Source organism: Melanostigma gelatinosum (genome assembly GCF_949748355.1).
Source record: "Melanostigma gelatinosum genome assembly, chromosome: 1".
Taxonomy (NCBI): Eukaryota; Metazoa; Chordata; class Actinopteri; order Perciformes; family Zoarcidae; genus Melanostigma; species Melanostigma gelatinosum.
Genome location: NC_136634.1, coordinates 27,341,557 through 27,359,733, shown reverse-complemented (window position 1 = coordinate 27,359,733; position 18,177 = coordinate 27,341,557). Strand labels below are relative to the sequence as shown.

The 18,177-nt window shown below is 42.8% G+C and overlaps 1 protein-coding gene across 3 annotated transcripts in view; it reads right to left on the bottom strand.

Annotated features, from left to right (window-relative positions):
* Positions 1-18,177, bottom strand: part of LOC306781911 (cytoskeleton-associated protein 5-like) — a 46,683-nt gene that overhangs the window by 28,145 nt on the left and 361 nt on the right. For all 3 annotated transcript variants that reach the window (XM_079275025.1, XM_079275026.1, XM_079275027.1), the window contains exons 2-16: positions 16,986-17,081; positions 16,497-16,690; positions 13,746-13,952; positions 10,009-10,180; positions 9,776-9,908; positions 9,565-9,665; positions 9,217-9,330; positions 7,626-7,730; positions 5,693-5,782; positions 3,982-4,146; positions 3,724-3,852; positions 3,436-3,600; positions 3,170-3,271; positions 2,459-2,569; positions 1,296-1,388 (exon numbers count right to left, since the gene is read on the bottom strand). In XM_079275025.1, the coding sequence (XP_079131151.1) occupies positions 1,296-1,388; positions 2,459-2,569; positions 3,170-3,271; positions 3,436-3,600; positions 3,724-3,852; positions 3,982-4,146; positions 5,693-5,782; positions 7,626-7,730; positions 9,217-9,330; positions 9,565-9,665; positions 9,776-9,908; positions 10,009-10,180; positions 13,746-13,952; positions 16,497-16,690; positions 16,986-17,042 (1,938 nt within the window). In that variant the 5' untranslated portion in view covers positions 17,043-17,081. The remainder of the gene's footprint in view (positions 1-1,295; positions 1,389-2,458; positions 2,570-3,169; positions 3,272-3,435; positions 3,601-3,723; positions 3,853-3,981; positions 4,147-5,692; positions 5,783-7,625; positions 7,731-9,216; positions 9,331-9,564; positions 9,666-9,775; positions 9,909-10,008; positions 10,181-13,745; positions 13,953-16,496; positions 16,691-16,985; positions 17,082-18,177) is intronic.

Here is an 18,177-nt window from a genome sequence, read left to right as displayed (position 1 = left end):
CAGTTTGTGGCACTAATAAGTGTACATTTATAGAATGACACCGCCGAACGGCATGCTGGGTACAGCTCGCTAGCTAGCCCACTAACACAACCGTCTGCGAACAGCTGGGAAAGGCTCCGTCGCTACAGTAACGTTACATTAAAGAACAGAGCGATGCAGGATGAACAGAGACAGACCGGAGACCCACCGATGGAGTCTGTGCCCAAGAGAGGAGCTGCGTCTGCTGTTTGGAAGTGTTTTGGTTTTTAAAAAATCCAACGTAGACCAAAAGACTATATATTGCAAAGTTTGTCGAGCCACTGTTGTTGACGCTAGTGGTAACATGAGCAACTTACTCCATCACCTCAGCAGAAAACATGTTGGAATACCAACAGTGTGATGACGGCCGTCGGATTCGAGGTCGTCAACCGTTAACGTGAGTGAAACAGTGAAGCCGAAGCGTCAGACATCGCTTGAAGAGGCATTTGCTCGAGGCACTGCTTATGACAAGAAAAGCAAGCGATGGAGCGACATCACGAACGCAATAATGATCCAGCTCTGCAAGGACATGGTCCCGCTACAGACAGTCGCGAAAGACTCAGAGCAATGATTAAAACACTGGATTCAAGGTACGTCTTACCGGCAATACTTCAGCCAAACTGCTATCCCAACATTATAGGAACAAACGAGCACACCCTCTAGCAAGCAAAGCCTCCATACATGACATTAAAACGTTTTTATAGCATATGTACTTCTGACAGTATAAGCCACTATAAACCTATATAAAAACACAGTCAGGGAAAAAAAAAAAAAAAAACGTGAAACCACCAAAATCTTAAAAAATACCGTGATACACATTTTTGTTCATAGCGCCTAGCACTAGTATGACCCATAACATGGATGATATTTTGGGTGTTGATGGAGCAGCTACAATGTTAGCAAAACAAACTGATCGATCCAAACATTCAGAAAACAAGGATTGAACGAGTTGTTTGCTTGTCGTCTTGCGGATAGACCTGAAAAAGCATGAAGTCAGACTTCTTACAAATAGGCTTCATCTTGTAGTAAATTCGGCCACCTTCTGATGATCATAAACCCAGGTATCACAGCAGACGGTTTGGTATTTGCCCATCCAGACATGTTAAGGATATCTGCCGGCTGATCAGCTGTACCGTCTTAATCAGAATATGATGATTCAGGGGAGAGGATCTCTTTTCTCTAAAAACATGCTTCCTCACAATTAAGAGTGACAGTCAACCCCAGCCCAGACCACATGGCTTCAGGAAACAGTCTGCTGCTGGACCAGAGACACGTACCTGGAAGTTGGTCTCCTTCCAGCCTGGTTTCTTGGCCAGCATCCTGACTAAGGCCTGGCAGGGCATCTCCGCCCCATCCATGGTCTCAACAGCCTAGAAGCATACATCAATCCATCGATTATTATTACTGCATATTATTGGATAACACGTCAGCCTTTTCCACGGCTCTCCAACAGTCTTCAATATGAAATGTAGAAGTTTTAGCACTTCACACAGAACATGTTCATAGTTATATGCGTTCAATCAATGAGTTTCTTCAACAATTGATACTTTGATGACATTAAAAACTTTACTTCAATATTCACTTTAGTACCCTGTAGGGCAGGGGTATTCAATTGAAATTCAGCGAGGTCCAGTTAGAGAATACAACAGGTCCAGAACTGAATATCTGTTATTAAACCACTTCTTTCAGCTCTATTCTCTGTTCACATCTTTGTTGCAGTGAATTCATGCGTTAGGATTTTGATCTTAGATTGTTTATTATCCGACTTCATTTTGGATGCGAGTGGGTACGTTTGCTCAAAAGAGTTTGAGCAAACGACTTTGTCTCATAGTGGCGCTTAACATTGCTGCTTTAAATAATCCTCATGGTCTCTGAACACATGAGACACACTGGTTATGAACTGAACACATGAGACACACTGGTTATGAACTGAACACATGAGACACACTGGTTATGAACTGAACACATGCGACACACTGGTTATGAACTGAACACATGAGACACACTGGTTATGAACTGAACACATGAGACACACTGGTTATGAACTGAACACATGAGACACACTGGTTATGAACTGAACACATGAGACACACTGGTTATGAACTGAACACATGAGACACACTGGTTATGAACTGTCCGTGGGAAGAATAAACATAAGAATGTCCATTCTTGGTTAAAGGCTCTGGTCTAACTGTCCACTTTTCTCTTTTTGGAGAACACAATGAGAAATGTATATACTTCTCAGACTATTCTGTCTCTCCTGTGTGTGTTTATCTAACTTGGGTCACGATGCTTACGGGAATACACACATTTGATTTGTTTGGCAGCATCACGTGATGTGACGGGCAAAATCATTTTCATCCAAACAGATAAAAAAAAAAAAATGTATGAAATAATTAGTCATGAATTAACACAGTCATCAAGGAACAAAACACTTCACCCTCTGGAACTCCTCCATACTGGCCAGTCTCTCCTTCCAGTTGGCAGAGTCCAGCTGCTGTAGACAGGAGGCAGGAAGTACAACCGCAGCCCGCTCTTCACACACCTCAGTCTGACATCACACACACACAAGTCATTAGAACGTCCAACAACAATGTACTGATGAAGCCTAAAGTTGGCGCTAAATGGTAATTTACAGTCTCCTTTCTAGTTCCACGACCACTCAAAGCACTTCGACACTACATGTCATCATTCACCCATTCACACACTGATGACAGGGGCTACCATGCAAGGTGCCACCTGCCGATCAGACTAACATCTACACACTGGAGGCACAGCCTAGAGGAGCGGGAGTAAAAAAGAAAGAAAATTGACTCTGACTGGAGGAGCCGGGGATCAAACCGCCAACTGAAGGACAAGCTCAACCTCTGACCCCCAGCCACCCTGGTGCTCAACATAATAGACTCTGTTCAATGCAGACATTGACTTGTCAAAAACAGCAGAGGCACACAGCTGTAAATAGCATTAACAACGGCTCCTAACTACGGACCCCTCTACACTTCCAGACACTCTGTAGACATTTTTTTTTTTAAACTTGAGGATCAAGAACTGCATTTAAAAAGTTTGAAGACTTTTAAGTAACTGCAGAGACCAGGGCTGTGACAAAAGCTTCAGCAGCAAAGGAAAGGAAAGCGCATGCACGCAGACTTACCGAGAGTTCGCTCTCGGTGAACTCTTTACTCTCGGGGTTCTTCTTGGTTTTTCCACCAACTACAGAGGTTGGTTTGGCCTTCTTCGATGGGCCTGCTGACGACTGCAGAAAAGAGCCAAAACGCTTCTAGTACAACAGTAGACTCTTAATTCGACCAAGTTATCGGGTCATGATGTCCATAACACAGCAACATTGGGTAGAACCAGGGGACAAAGTTGTTTCTGGAGTGATTTTAGTTTTCTATATGTGCATCACCCTGAGCATACCTTGCTGGCAGCACCAGTTTGGGTCTTCTTGGGTGGGGCAGAGGATTTAGGTGGAGCTTCAGCGGGGGGAGGAGCTTTAGCTGCTGCCTTCTTTCCCCCCCCTTTTCCTCCTCCTGCACCCTTCTTTGCTCCAGGGAGCTCCACTTTATCAGCAGACTCCTTTATCTGTTCACATGTGGAATAAAAAAAAACAGTGGTCAGCAGGACAGTGGTAAGCAGTTCACTACAATTAAAATGGGAGCTTTATCCTTGTTTGAATTTATTTAACCGTCTTCTAGTGGTCCTTACCTTGTCCAGTTTGAGTTTATCCAAATCAGCCAGGAATGGGTTTACAGCTTTCTCTCCCACCACTTTCATGGCCGTCCCCAAAGCTTCGAAGGCGGCATCACGCACCTCTAGAGCAGAGTCATTCACTTGCTGAGACGGTCAGAGAGAAAAGCACAGGTATGCCTTTTAAAGATGGCAGTTGAAATGACATCATGTACAGCATTACCAAGAGGAAAGGGTAGTGGACTGTTGAGACATGTCCAGCCAGCAGACGAGTACCTTGGTGAGAGCAGCACAGAGTGGTTTGAGGACACTCTTGGGCAGCGTGGCCTGTGTGCAGTGTCTGAAGGAGCGGGCCAGAAACAGAGCGGCCTGCTGCTTAATGGAGGGGTTCTTATTGTCCATCACACTCAGAATCTCCTCCGACAGGTTCTGAAGAGTGGTCTGGAAAAAAAAGATGTCACCTTAAATATGACATTATATAAAATTACAATCCATCCAATTTAGATTAGGGCGTCTTCTAGAAGCTTGTCTGGAGAGTCAGTAGAGTGCTCAATAAGAAACACACGAGGTTTACATAAAAGCAGGAATGTTTCCATTTACTGCACGGTTAACATGACTAAAAGGATACAAGTATGCCTAACGAAAAAGGTTACCAAAGTAAAAACACCATTGTGTTAGGCTGTTCTTCAATCAAGTAGTGATGGCTGATGTCACCTACTGCCGGTGACATTTTAACCAGTTAAAGCAGCAGTATTATTATCAATTCATAATTTCTTTCATTAAATATTGTCCTCTGAGGAAAATATCTTAGGATTTTAGGTCTCTCCAGGCTGCCAAAGAAAAAAATAAAATAAAAATAAATAAATAAAAAATTAAAAAGCAGCCCGAGTCTTCATTTGATGCTCCAAAATCAAATCAAGGTCACAGTAAAAGCACTAAAGCAGTTCCACTGATCCAAATCCTGTCGAGAGATCATTCTCTGTGGAAGTCATGCTTAGAAATTATGTAAAATATATATCATAGAACAATGCAAACACAGCTGCAGATTTATGCATGCATGGCAACTGAATAGGGGTGTAACAATACGCATATTCGTATTGAACCGTTCGGTACGAGGCTCAATAAGTTTGAATAAAAATAAAAATATATATATATATTTTTTTTTTTAAACCTTTATTGATGAAGAGCCACATTCACTCAGGTTTAGTTCCATTGTTCATACTAAAATGATGATGGAGAAGCTGTAAGTAACAACACTACATAACATTAAGGAGCAGTTTTTGTTTTTTATGCTTATGTGTTGCTAAGAAGACACCCCAGAAGATGGGTCACTCAGGTATAGTTCCATCATTGTTCAAAGTCAAAGAATAACTTTATGATGTTAGTTGTAATGAACAAATATATTTCAAAATAAAGTACATTTCTCTGGCATTTATAGTTTTCTAATGTACCGAACCCAACCGTGAGTTTTGTGAACCATTACACCCCTACAACTGAACCATGTCAACATTGGGGAGCTCTGATAGAAAGTTGTTCTGAGCTAAAGGGAAATAGGAGTATGTTGAAATCATTTTCCAGAACACTTGACTTTTTCTCTCATTTCCATGTGTTTTCAATGGCTGGAAAATTGAGCGACTGTTTTCCACATTTACCAAGATGCGTGAGCATCCGGAGTTTGACGCCCTTCATAACACTTTGTGTATTTATGTAAATGATAAGAACAACCAACCAAACTGAAAACAGAGCAGAAAACACACAGACATATTTGAAGTGAAATGACAAAAGGAGTAGAGATTTTCAACTGTACATGTTCAGGCTTGTGTAACATAGAGCCACACAGACACTGAGGAGCGCTATCGCACACTGACTTTCCTGAGCTGGGTTTGTCACAGTAACCAACTCCTCCATTACGCTCATTAACATTTCATTGGATGATTCAAGAAGAGCTGCTCACAAATGATGAAGTCAACTTAAGGACTGAACTTACAGTGAGGAAGATGGCATCAATAGCCTCCTGCAGGGCCAGGACCACCTGAGGCTTCTTTTCCTTGAACTTCTCCAGAATAGTTGGAACCACCTAAAAACACAACCAATCTAATTCAGCACTTACCAAGGATTTGGGTACATGGAATAGAACTGTCATTTGCAGTGGTGGGCCATCAGGGCCAGCAAGGCCTTCTCTGCTGGCCTAGACACAATCACAAAGTTCTAGCTATTTTATAATTTCATAAATATACTACATGTATTATAATTTCTCTTTATCTTATGTTCTCATTACACAGCTCCTGTCTTCATCAGTTGCTCTGCTTCCAGTGCAGCTTGTTTTAAGTAGAGCTTTTATCCAATCAGATCTCACCTCTGTGTCTCTAGGTAGAACAGAGCCAGAGGCCTGCAGACTCACAAGTGCATCCATGTGCACTTTAAGTGAATGGGGCCGATATTGTTGATTGTCATCGTGTTCAACCAATCAGATCTTTAGTTTGACATGATGGGTGTATTCTTTGACGTGTCAGAGCTGCTGGCCTACAAGGATAAGGATGTTTCCTGTCATCGTACGAACATACAACGAAGTAACGCGCCACGGTCGCCCAATGGTCGGTTGTATGAATTTGTGGTTACTTGTAAGTGGGTTGGGTGTAGTTATGCGTGATACATTGACTGAAAGAATAGTTTCTAAAATGTATTCTCAGTCATTCATTGATTAATTTCCTGTTGCAATGGTAATTAAACAAGGCAATACAACCATTGTATTCGCTACATGTCTCTCTCAGTGAAACACAGAGCATGTGGTGTACCTTGAGAATACATGCTTAGTTACTACCTGTAATATCGGCGCGTATATTCATATTGCGACGTCGTCGGGCAGTAGCAGCCACACAGTCAACATTTCCTGCGGAATTTTCTCGTTCATATATTATTATTTGTAAAACTTATTTTTATGAAGATGAATTTTTGTTTGGTTTTATATGTGATCGGAACCATTGTTACATCCAATGTTGTGCTGGGGACATATTTAGTCGGTGCTAGTGTTGCCAACTTTCTCGCAACATCTGGCAACTTTCCAAACGCTCTTGGTGACTTTTTTTGTCAAACGCTACTAGTGACAAATCTGGCGACTTGTTCTGGTGTTAATGGAGACTTTTCTGGTGTTTTGACTTGACTGTTTTGACATGAAAGCACGTACGTTCTGCCCAGTCGTGAACGAGCAGCGGGTGCTGCCGTGAGCCGCCCCAAAGCACTCACAGGCGGTTACACTCACAGCAGCCTCGCGCTGCTGTCCCAGCTGCAGGCAGAACAGAGCGGAGACGCACTCTCAGCGTATTCATGCATCTGAACTCTGCAGTTAGTATTTATAGACGTTTAGGTTCATTTTTACACAAAATGAATAATAACCGTAGCTGTGGCATCATGAGGTTATTCAGCTGCAGGACAGCAGTGAAGGCCCAGGTATGAAATGCACGGCCCACCACTGGTCATTTGTTCACGTGACCAGTTAAATGTGTTGGGAACTGGAAAATAGTATGAACAGCCAATCTTAAATTCCCATGTAGTTTGTATATCCTGAATGGTATCGGTATTATCCAATATAAAGTTATCTAATGACTACACCCATTTCTTTCCCACCCACATGAATGCAGCACCAGCATTCTGCTTTCTGGCAGTGTGTTTGAAAATGTTAAGAAATAACTCGTCTCTTGATTTCATAAATGTCTGATAACCACTGTAGCCATTTTCTGTCAAATGAAAACAGCAATGCTCATGAGTTCTTTGTACCAATTAAACCCATTAGTTTCACTGGAATGAAACAAACTCTTTTAGGTGCCTATACAAACTTTTCCGTGGACATTTTGAGAAAACAATTCATAGAGGAAAAAAAAAGAAAAAAGCTCATCATAGCATAAAGAGATTGCTTTACTTACTTGTCCTGCATACGTTCCAAACTTCTTCCTGAGACCAGAGGCCAGTGCAGCAAGACATTTAGCTGCCAATGACACCAGCATCACATTGGCATCTTTCCCCACAACCTGAAACATAAACCCAGTAAGTCTTGTTATGCTGTGTTCACACCAAAAGAGACGCAAATTTATTGCGCGAGGTTATATATGAAGTCAATACAAAGACGCGAATGGACGCAACATCGTGTCAAGAATGATGAGAAATTGGCGAGACGCTGTCAGCATTAAGATTCTCCTCCTGTCATCACTAATGTCGCTGAATCAGAAAACTGAGGAACAAAAATACTGTAGTCGAAGGAGTTCACCCAGAGCTCTAAGATACCTCATATTAGTAGAGACCAGACGAAACTACATGTATAAATGCATGTGTATAAACCTTATGGTACAAACAATGAAAACAACACTGCTGTATTTACGCCTAGATGACGTTATGTTCAGTGTTGATGGAGCTGCTACAATGTTAGCAGAGCCTAGAATCAATCGATCCAAGCTCCATTGAGAAAACAAGCATTTTAAAAGTTGTTTACTTTTAAACAGCCGGAAAGATCATCGGTGCCCCACTCTCCTCGTTACAGGAAACATACACCACCCGCCTCACCCGGAAAGCCACTCAAATCGCAAGAGACACCAGTCACCCTGCACATAGTCTGTTCAGCCTCCTACCCTCTGGAAGAAGGTACAGGAGCCTCCGCTGCCGCACCACCAGACTAAAGAACAGCTTCACCCACCAAGCTGTCAGGACACTGAACTCTCTCCCCTCACTCCCCCCAATCATATCCTCCAGCCTGACGGGAAGCTGAAGCTGACCCCCCCCCCCCAGTACAGAAGTACTGTAAATATGTATCCATATTTATATTTATATTATATTAATTGCCCACTTTTCACACACACATACACACACATTATTATATTAATTGCCCATTTTTATGTGTATTGAACGTCCCTATGTGTATTGAATGTTTTATTGTAGTATAGTATATGTTTTAACTAGGATATCTGTCTTACCTAGCCTAGGAAGTGTTTTATGTTTTATGTGTCGTGCTTGCACTTTATGTTCCACCGTGGGAGAGTGGGAAACGTAATTTCGATTCCTTATATGTCCTGACATGCAAGAAATTGACAATAAAAGCTACTTTGACTTTGACTACTTGTGGAGAGAACTAAGAAACATGAATTCAGACTTTATTTTGAGTTCATACAGCTGTAGTACACAGCAGACATGCGGCTTGCTAGATAGTGATTACACCACATCTGGGACTTCCACAACAAGTACTAAGCAGAAATAGTGGTCATTTCGTCCACGGTTGATGGCAGAAATAAATGGCTTAGTTGATAACGGTTTCCGTGGAGATCAGCCTCGCCTCCTCTCCGGCTCATCTAACACGAATGACGCCAAAGAGCAAATAAAATAAAACTGATATTCGTTTTCAGTCGTGCTAGTGTGGACGGAGATCATTTCACAAATCATGCTGAAAGGCCCGTGTGGACGGAGATAGTCCGTTAGCCCGGTATTAAGCGAAAACATGGTGTGGATGTAGCCTGAAAACGTCTTTACCTTCTTCAGAGCTCTGACAAGGTCTCCATAGTCTCCATTCTCTAGTTTGAGGTTCTTTGTCAGAGCCTCTACAGCCTCCAGAGCTTCTTTCCTCTCCTGCCACTTTTTAGCTTCCTGCAGTCAGAGACAGAGGAAGGACACATACTGAAACATGCTGAAAGAAATGATTAATTACAAAACAGTGTGTGTGTGTGTGTGTGTGTGTGTGTATGTGTGTGTGCGCGTGCACACACACAGGAGTGTTTCAGTAGCAGAATCTGAATTCACCAAGGCTACGGCTTGGCCAGTTAACACAGACTTCATGCTTTGAAGGGTTGTTGAGTAATCTACGTAGTTAGAAAAACGTACTATTTTGTCATAGAAGTCTTTGGGTATCTTGGACAGAATCTCCACAGCTTCCAGCAGTTCATAAGGATCCACTGCTGCCACTGTTTCCACCTCATCCTCTCCTGAAAGAGGAACAGAAAAAGAGATGGCAGCAGACCGTCACTCTAGAACCCATCAACATCAAAGCACAAATTTGTATGCAGAAATCTGTTAGCTACCTTCTTAAACCTACCATCAGACGGTTCTCCTCCCTGGGCTTGTTGCTGTTCAAACTTTGCCTTCAGGTCCTGCTGTGAGCGCAGGAACCGGGTCTGCTTGGGAGGAGCTGAAGGCAGCTTCACCCACTCCTCCTCCAGCTCCTTCAGCTGCAGGGACAGAGAGAAAACAAGCATCATTTAGTTTAACTTGATGTTCACAGCTGAATAATAAAAGGTGGGCAGGTGTGTGCACTGATGTGTGTCCCACCTGTAGAGAGTTAATATTTTGCAGTGGTGGTCTCAGAGCATCTCGGATCCATTTGTAGATCTCTACAGCAAGCAGCTTGACTTCATCTCGCACCGCCTTCTCTCTGGACTCAAACTGCTTGGACAAAACCTTCACTACAGGCTTCAACGTCACTATCTTCGATCCAAACTCACTGGAGGAAGAAGATGAGACCGAGAAGGGACAAATGGTTCGTAAACATACTTTACACACATGGAATATTGTCTTCAATTAAAAGGAATTAAAGGAAAACAGTTTGTCTGAAAAATTGAAATTGTGTTACACCAGGACCATTGACAAGTATGTCAGTATGTTCCTTTCATATTACTTTACATCAAATAATATAGTCTGGTCCATCATTCAGCCATTTTTTAAAGGTAAAGTTTGCCAGCGTTAAAGCACTGTTTTCAGTGCTGATGGTAAATGTAGTCCACTGAAGCTATATTGACAGAGAAAGCCGACTCCTGCTCATGCCTACATGTACCAGGATGCACTACACACAAGCAGCTTGTTAGTGGCTCTCACTCAGTCTTCAAATATTGCCCTGCTGGTCTTGGTTGTGTTTTCCAGTTTATCTTCGGGATCCTGAAGACGGTCTCCAGCACACATCTGTCCCAGTGAGGAGGAGAACTTCCATGCACAGCAACGTACACAAGGACCGCTCGGTCTGGGTTCTCGTCTCAACAGCTTGCAGTAAAAACGGCCCACGCTGACATTCATTAATGATAGTCGGAATAAACACACTCAAATCTACACTGTTTAAATTCTTATCTATAACACCCTCTGCACTCATATTTTGGAATGCCATAACAGAAGCGAAGAGAACCAGGACATTTATGAATGGCTGCCAAAGCTGAAGTAGCACACAGTTATTAAAGAAGAAATGAAAAATAATAATAATGCATTTTATTTGGAATGCACTTTTCATTTTTTTTAAATCTCAGAGTGCCACAGAGCCAGTACATAGTAAAAAAACAGTTAAAACATAGTTAAAACAAACTATAATAAAAACCAGTGAATGTACAGAAACACTAAATAAATAACTGACAGTGATTTAGGTCAGAAAGGCTTTCCTGAATAGAAAGGTTTTTAGGCCAGTCTTAAAAGAGACCAGTGTCTGTGTTGCCCTTAGGTGGTCAGGGAGACTGTTCCAGAGGCGTGGAGCTGCCGAGCCAAAGGCCCGGTCGCCCATGGTGCGGAGCTTGGTGCTGGGGACCCGGATATGATCTTAGTTCATGTATAATTGTGTTTACAATGGCTGGTATGATGATGTTGCAGACTTTTATTTTAATATGTCTGGACTATTTCCGGTATTTTTCTCCGTGACAAATGCTTTCAACAACACGCTGAATGCTACACTTTTCTAAACATTGTCCTAACGCAGGGATTCCCAAAGTGGGGTGCGCGCACCCCTGGGGGTGCGCGAGCTGCCTCTAGGGGGTGCGCGAGAGGAAAAGTGTAATGGCGGTCTGATGGTGTAATAATATTAAATATTAAAACAAAAATGTAATTTTAATTTAAAAACTGTCAGGTGGGACATCTGAAGCTATCAGTCGTAAAAGAGGAGAGGGACAGAGAGAGAGAGAGAGAGAGGAATCGGAGGCGAGGGGAACGGAGAGGTGCGTGGGGAGAGACCGGGAGAAGAAATCGAGCCAGAGTCAGAGGAAGATGAGACGGCGCAGACTGGGAAAAAAAGAGGAAATATGATGAAATGATCTGTGTCTGGGCTTCACTTGGATTGGCAACGCAGATTCCCCAAAGCCACAGTGCGTGGTGTGCAGTGAGGTTCTGGCTAACAGTCTGAAGCTCTTATTTACGTCGCCACCTGAACACCAAGCATGCCAGTGCAAGTCAAAAGCCCCTTACATATTTTAATATCGAAATTGGAGGAGTTACAAAACAGCCAAAAACAACTGGAGTCTCATTCATGTGTTGGTCTATAAATGACGCACTACGGGCTTCATATCTGGTTACAGAATAGCGAGAAAGGGGCTACCGCACACAATCGCCGAAGACGTGAGCTTGCCAGCTGCCAGAGAGATGTTGGAATGTATGATTGGGGGGAAAGAAGCAAAAAAGTTGGACATGATCCCGGTGTCCAACAACACTGTGTCGCCGCATCGATGCTTTGTCCGAAGACATCCTGGCTACATTAGTCGCTCATTAATTGTAAATTAAATGTGATAATCTGCCTCTGAGCCTGTGCGTGTGTGCTCGCATCCGTATTGCTCTTTAAAAGTGACGCCTTGTGTCACTGAAAGTTATTGAAACTTTGTTGCAGTGTTTCAGGGCGTTTTCACACCTTCAGTTCGTTTGCTTTGTTGCAGTTGCTCCTTTGTTCGGTTTGTGTTCACACTGCAACATTTAACAGCGGACTAAATCTTGTAAACAAATGCCACGCGCTTGCAAACTGTTCTCTCATTGGTCCGATTCTTATGACTATGAAGGCTTAAAAGGCTCTGCTGCTTCTTTTTTTTTTTTTTTTTATTAAGGGGGGGGGGGGGTGCGCGAACCCGGTCGGGATGTAGAAGGGGGTGCGCGGCCTAAAAAGTTTGGGAACCGCTGTCCTAACGGGACCCAAATGCAAACTCAGAACCAAGATGATTTATTTCTCACTCAAAACCACGCACACAAAAACACGCAGGATCGCTATCGCCTTTGTCCTCCTGTGCACTAAAACCATTGAAGTCCTCTTCTTCAGTGTCGGAATTAAACAGCCTCAGAATTGCTTCGTTCGTGCTTGCAGTCCGTGTTTCGTCTGCACCCTCAGTGTCACTTTGCTCCGAGGCAAATCCATCCCTGAGCTTGCCTGTCCTCATTGCGCTGTCGTCTTCATCTCGTAGTAGTCCAGCCTTTCGGAACCCGTTGGTGATGGTGGATTCTTTCACACTGCTCCGCGCTGTTAGGATCCACTGGCAGACTTGAGAAAAAGCTGATCTTCTCATGCAGCGTGTCGACGTTGCTCATAGCTCTGAATAGCATTTACGGCTAACTGGCTTGGCCAGTTGCTGCTAGCACAACATCTATTCAGAGCTATGAGCAACAACAGTTATTGCCTCATTGCTTTTCGTTTGGTAGCCGTGAGAGACCTTAGTCTGTAATGCAAGTATGTCTGCCTGAAAAGATGTACAAAGATATATTATATATTCGCTAATGCTAATCGCGGTTAGCATTTCCCCATTGGCCGTAATGTTAAAATTAGCTTAGAAGCTAGCGAGTCGGACATGTACTGTTAAAAGCATCTTGCCGTTCAACCTTTTTTGTTAACAGTCCTAGTGAGAGGTAGGTCAAAGGTACTTCATCCATATTGTAGCGACCCTGTCAGTAACAGCTGGTAGCAGAGGGGTTGCTGGTAGCAACTGTTCTGTGTCGGGAGCTAGTAAATGTTGTGTTAGACCGGAACCGGAAGTTGCGGTTGTTGTTGTGGCGGAGAAAAGCCACAGAAAAATCCGTATATAAAGCGCACCGGACTATAAGCCGACTCCTCAAAGCGTGGGGTAAAAAGTAGCTGCTTATAGTCCGAAAAGTACGGTAGGTAGGGAGGTGCATGTCCATTTATGCATGGACGTAATGTAAGTAATAACATCGGGGATGGTCGTTTTTATCTGCATTACGTTGCACGAATAACATAACAGAGTGAGAATAAAGTACCATGGTGGCTTTATAGATGAGAGACTGCTCGTAGGACTGTTAAATAAAGAGACGTGTTCAACACTGACCTGAGAGCCTTCCGGAGCGTCTCGATGCAGGCCACCACTACCTTGGGGTTCTTGTTGTCCAGGCCTTTGAGCAGCTCGTCCTGAACCACCTCTGCCTTCTCTAGCTCCATGTACATCAGACAGATGTCTGTGCCGAGCTCCTTAGCGCGGGCCTTTGGCTGGTTGAACACTTTGGTCACCACGCCCAACACCACCTCCCCCGACGACCTGAAACAGAGCACATTGATAAAAACAGCATCAGAACACACCGGACAAACTCTTACCAACAGGTTGCCTCACATCATACATATACAGTCAGGGTCCGAAGTATTTGGACTGAGACACAATTTCTCTAATTTTGCCTCTTCACACAACTCTAATGGATTTGAAACTAATCAGTCAATATGTGTTTGAAGTGAAGACTTTCAGCTTTAATTCAATGGATAAAACTAAAATATCACAATAACCGTTTAGGAATTACAGCCACTTCTACACAGTCCATGTTCAGAGGCTCAAAGGTTATTGGACAAACTAACATAATTGTGAATAGAATCATTATTTGTAATGAACAGCGCATTTCTACCATTTACCTCACAGTCGCCACACCAAAAGTTAAAGTAGTTAAAGCCATGAGAACTTCCCAGAGGTGTAAATTCCTGTCTGTTACAAACTGCAGTGTTTTGGTGCCTTTAAAAAAAGAATCTGTTAATTGGTGGTGCAATGGATCATAACACTCACAGTTGGGATTAAAGATGGAATCAGAACAAAAGAAAAAGGAGCGAAATTTAACTTTTAGAGATCCCTGATAGTGTTTTATTTCGTTGCCGATACTAATTGCCGATCGTTGATGATCCATGTTGTTGATCGATGATCCATGTTGTTGATCGATGACAGCAGCTGGGTTACAAGGAACCACACTATTTTAATCACTCTGAAATCTGTAAACTAAACAATTATTCTAAAAAGGCTATCCTTTTACTTTACCTAATGTTTTTTCACACAAGATTGTGTTGTCATTGACGAAAACAGATCTCGTCATTCGTAGTTTAATGATGTATTCTAATCTACTTAGAGCTAGTGGAAACAGCTCATAATTCATCTCTAATATCTATTCATGTTGTGAAAACATCCTGAACACATAATGTAAGTGAACAGAACCTTCGCTCTCCTCCGGTCAGTTTAAACACAGATTAGTCGTTTACATTGTAACATCATGAGAGTTCAGCGACTAGAGAAGAATAAATGCAGATGTCCTGATCGCATATTTTACTGAATATTGGCAGATAATGACTCAGTAAAACTGTATTTCACACTGCGGTGATTAACGCTAAACTGTGATTAATCGGCGGTTCACGTGAGTGCTGAACCGCGTGGGGTGACCCATACTGATCAACAGTGGTCCGTTACACCACTACTTTTAATGCATCTGTACTGTATTTGATTGTCTCTCCAGTCCCTTAAACAACGCAGACCTAGGGCTGGGCGATAAATCGATTTAATCGATTAATTCGAATGTGTGCTTTAAGGCGATGTGTTTTATTGAAAATCGAGAAAATCGCCCCCACCCCTTTTTCCCGTAGTAGAGTGCGCGCGCATTGTTTACAAACTAAAACAATGGCGGCCAGCAGCTTCACTGCTGCCGCCGCCACCTCACAAAAACAACCCAGCATTTTGGAGACATTCACCAACTGTACTCCGCATGAGAAGAAGAGTGCCCGGTGGAAAGCCATCACGGATGCAGTCGCGATGTATATCGCAAAAGATATGGTGCCCATATACACCGTGGAAAAGCCGGGGTTTATTCACCGTCTCAAAGCTTTGGACCCCAGGTACGTGCTACCAAGCCGTAAACATTTTTCTGACGTTGCCTTGCCTCGGCTGTACAATAGTACACGCCAAAGGATCTCTGCGGAGCTGGAGGGGATGTCATTCTACTCCGCAACAACTGACCTGTGGTCCAGCAGGTTGACCCAGACACCGATCCACTTGACTGGTGGAAGCGTCACCAACTTAACTTTCCAAGGCTAAGTACTTTAGCAAAGAAATACCTCTCTGTGCCAGCTACAAGTGCCCCCTCTGAGAGGCTTTTCAGTGTGTGGGGGGGCATTGTTACATGCCACCGTGCATGCCTGAAGCCAGAGGTAGTAGACAGGCTTGTCTTCCTGGCAAAAAATATTTAGAAAAAACATGCACTACTGTTTAATACTGTTGGTTATGTTGTGAATGCACTTGATTTTGTTTACATGCACTTATTTACTGTGCAAAATATGTTATGTTGATGTTAGATCAGATGTTGCACTTTTGAAAATGTGAATGTTAAAGGGTCATATACATTTTATTTCATGCTGTGTTTGTATCAGTGTATTCAGTTAGAAAAGCTTACTGTAAAAAGTTACATTTGCACAGTTGTTTACAATGGAAGGCTACTATTTAATGCCATTTAATGTTATGTTTAATTTAATTTTATATTTAAATGATTCAGGCAAACAAAAGAGTGACCAAATACTTTTTGTATACTACAGGCACCTTTCTACAATGTTCAGGTTTTGTTTGCACTTTATTTTTATCAACCTACTTGGGAAAATCATCACAAAATAAAAGAAAAAATTGTTTTCAACAGCTTCTGTCATCTGCAAAAAATTTTGGGGGAAAAAAATCGATTTAAATCGTGAATCGGATTTTTTGTAAAAAAATCGGAGATTTTTTTTTTAGGCCATATCGCCCAGCCCTACGCAGACCCCAGATGAGATTCCTTTGGCAAACATCACTTACTTGCCAGCTACATGGGCATTCTCAATGAAGGCCAAGGCAGCCTCCAGGCCTTTAAGCTGAGCCACAGCATTCGAGTCAGTAACAAACTTCCTTATCAGTCCCAGGTACTTCCCCCACTCCGGACTCTTCTCATCAGTTATCTTCTGGAACAACTTCAGAGCTTCTTCATAACCACTCAGACGAGCTTTCCACACCTGAAGAAGAGCAAGCCAGAGCGAAGGTGAAGGCCGGAAAGAGAAAGGGGTATACACAACAGCCATACACAACAGCCAGGAGTTTAAGGCAAACCCAGATGTGCATGAACAGATTCCTCTGTCTTAAAAAGCAGAAAGAGAAGCATGGCTCGTATTCATCACTGACGGGGAAAGTATATGGGTGAGATATGAAAAACATCTCGTGTCATTATTTGACGATATTCATCTATAAAATGAGTGAATGAGATTGAAGTTAACTGCATTGAGGACAAATATTAGTCAGTGAATCATTCACCTTGTGTTCACATTTCTGATCAGTGGGAAGCTTCATCCACTCGCTATCGTCCCCCATGACGGCCGCTCTGGGGTGGGCTTCCCCAAAGGTACTCAACTGGAAAACAACAGAATTATTGAAATAAAATTACATTTGTTGTACTTAATCTGTGACTTGCTGCTGGGGGAATAAGTGAGCCCTAAAATGTATCACAATGTTGGTGACAGCGGACCACCGCTTGAAAACGAAAACACCACTTTCAACAGATAAATTAGCTTTAAAAAGGAAAACGGTGCCTCACTCACACCTCTGCTTGGGATATTCAACAACATTAGGACTGCACAGAAGCTATTACACTCCAATAATTAGGACCATAGTGGTGAGAGTCGACTGGCCCTACAATTACTGCAATTTCCAAATTGCAAGGGGGTGTAGCTTAATACAGATCATCCACATGGCAACAAAACAGACTCACAGAAATGCCTTCAGTTGCAATGCCACCTCCTGATATGCACTCACTTCCACTTGAAAGCATTAGAATGAAATTGTCTAATGCACAGTCAGGGAGGGCTATGGGTTCATATTTCATATTGATCCAAACCATTCTGGTAAACAGTCCAAAGACATCATCAACATCTCGGTAAATACTGTCAGCTTGGAGCCAGTCCTACACATACGCAATGCAAGCTCAGCAATTCATTGTGTTCATAATGTATGGGCATATTGAGCCGGTATCCGTAGAAGTTCACAACAATGGCTAATAATGTGTGATCCAAACATTATAGCAAACCTCTGGATGGAAACAGCACCTAGCCCTATTAAAACATTGCTAGTTTAATGTGCATACTAGAATGAACACAGGGGTTGAGTAGGACGGGCATTTCAAAACTAGACCATCAAATACAGCCAGTCATAATTAATTAGACTAGCAGCCGTTTGCAAACTGGGCTATCATCTAATTTAGCCAACCAATTAACTGGCTGTTCCCAACGATATTCTCAGCTTGCTCAGACTAGGAGTGGTGCCCATATTATCTAGCTAGCTGTCGTATACTACGAGCAAGTCATATGAGCGCCATTAACTAGCGAAGTTAGCAACAACTGCGACAGTTGCTACATTAGCACGTCACCCCGCTCATTCTGGATAACGCCTCTTCAGCTTAAATACACGCAGCTCACATTGACGCCCAGTATGTGGCTCGTTAGCGTATTTG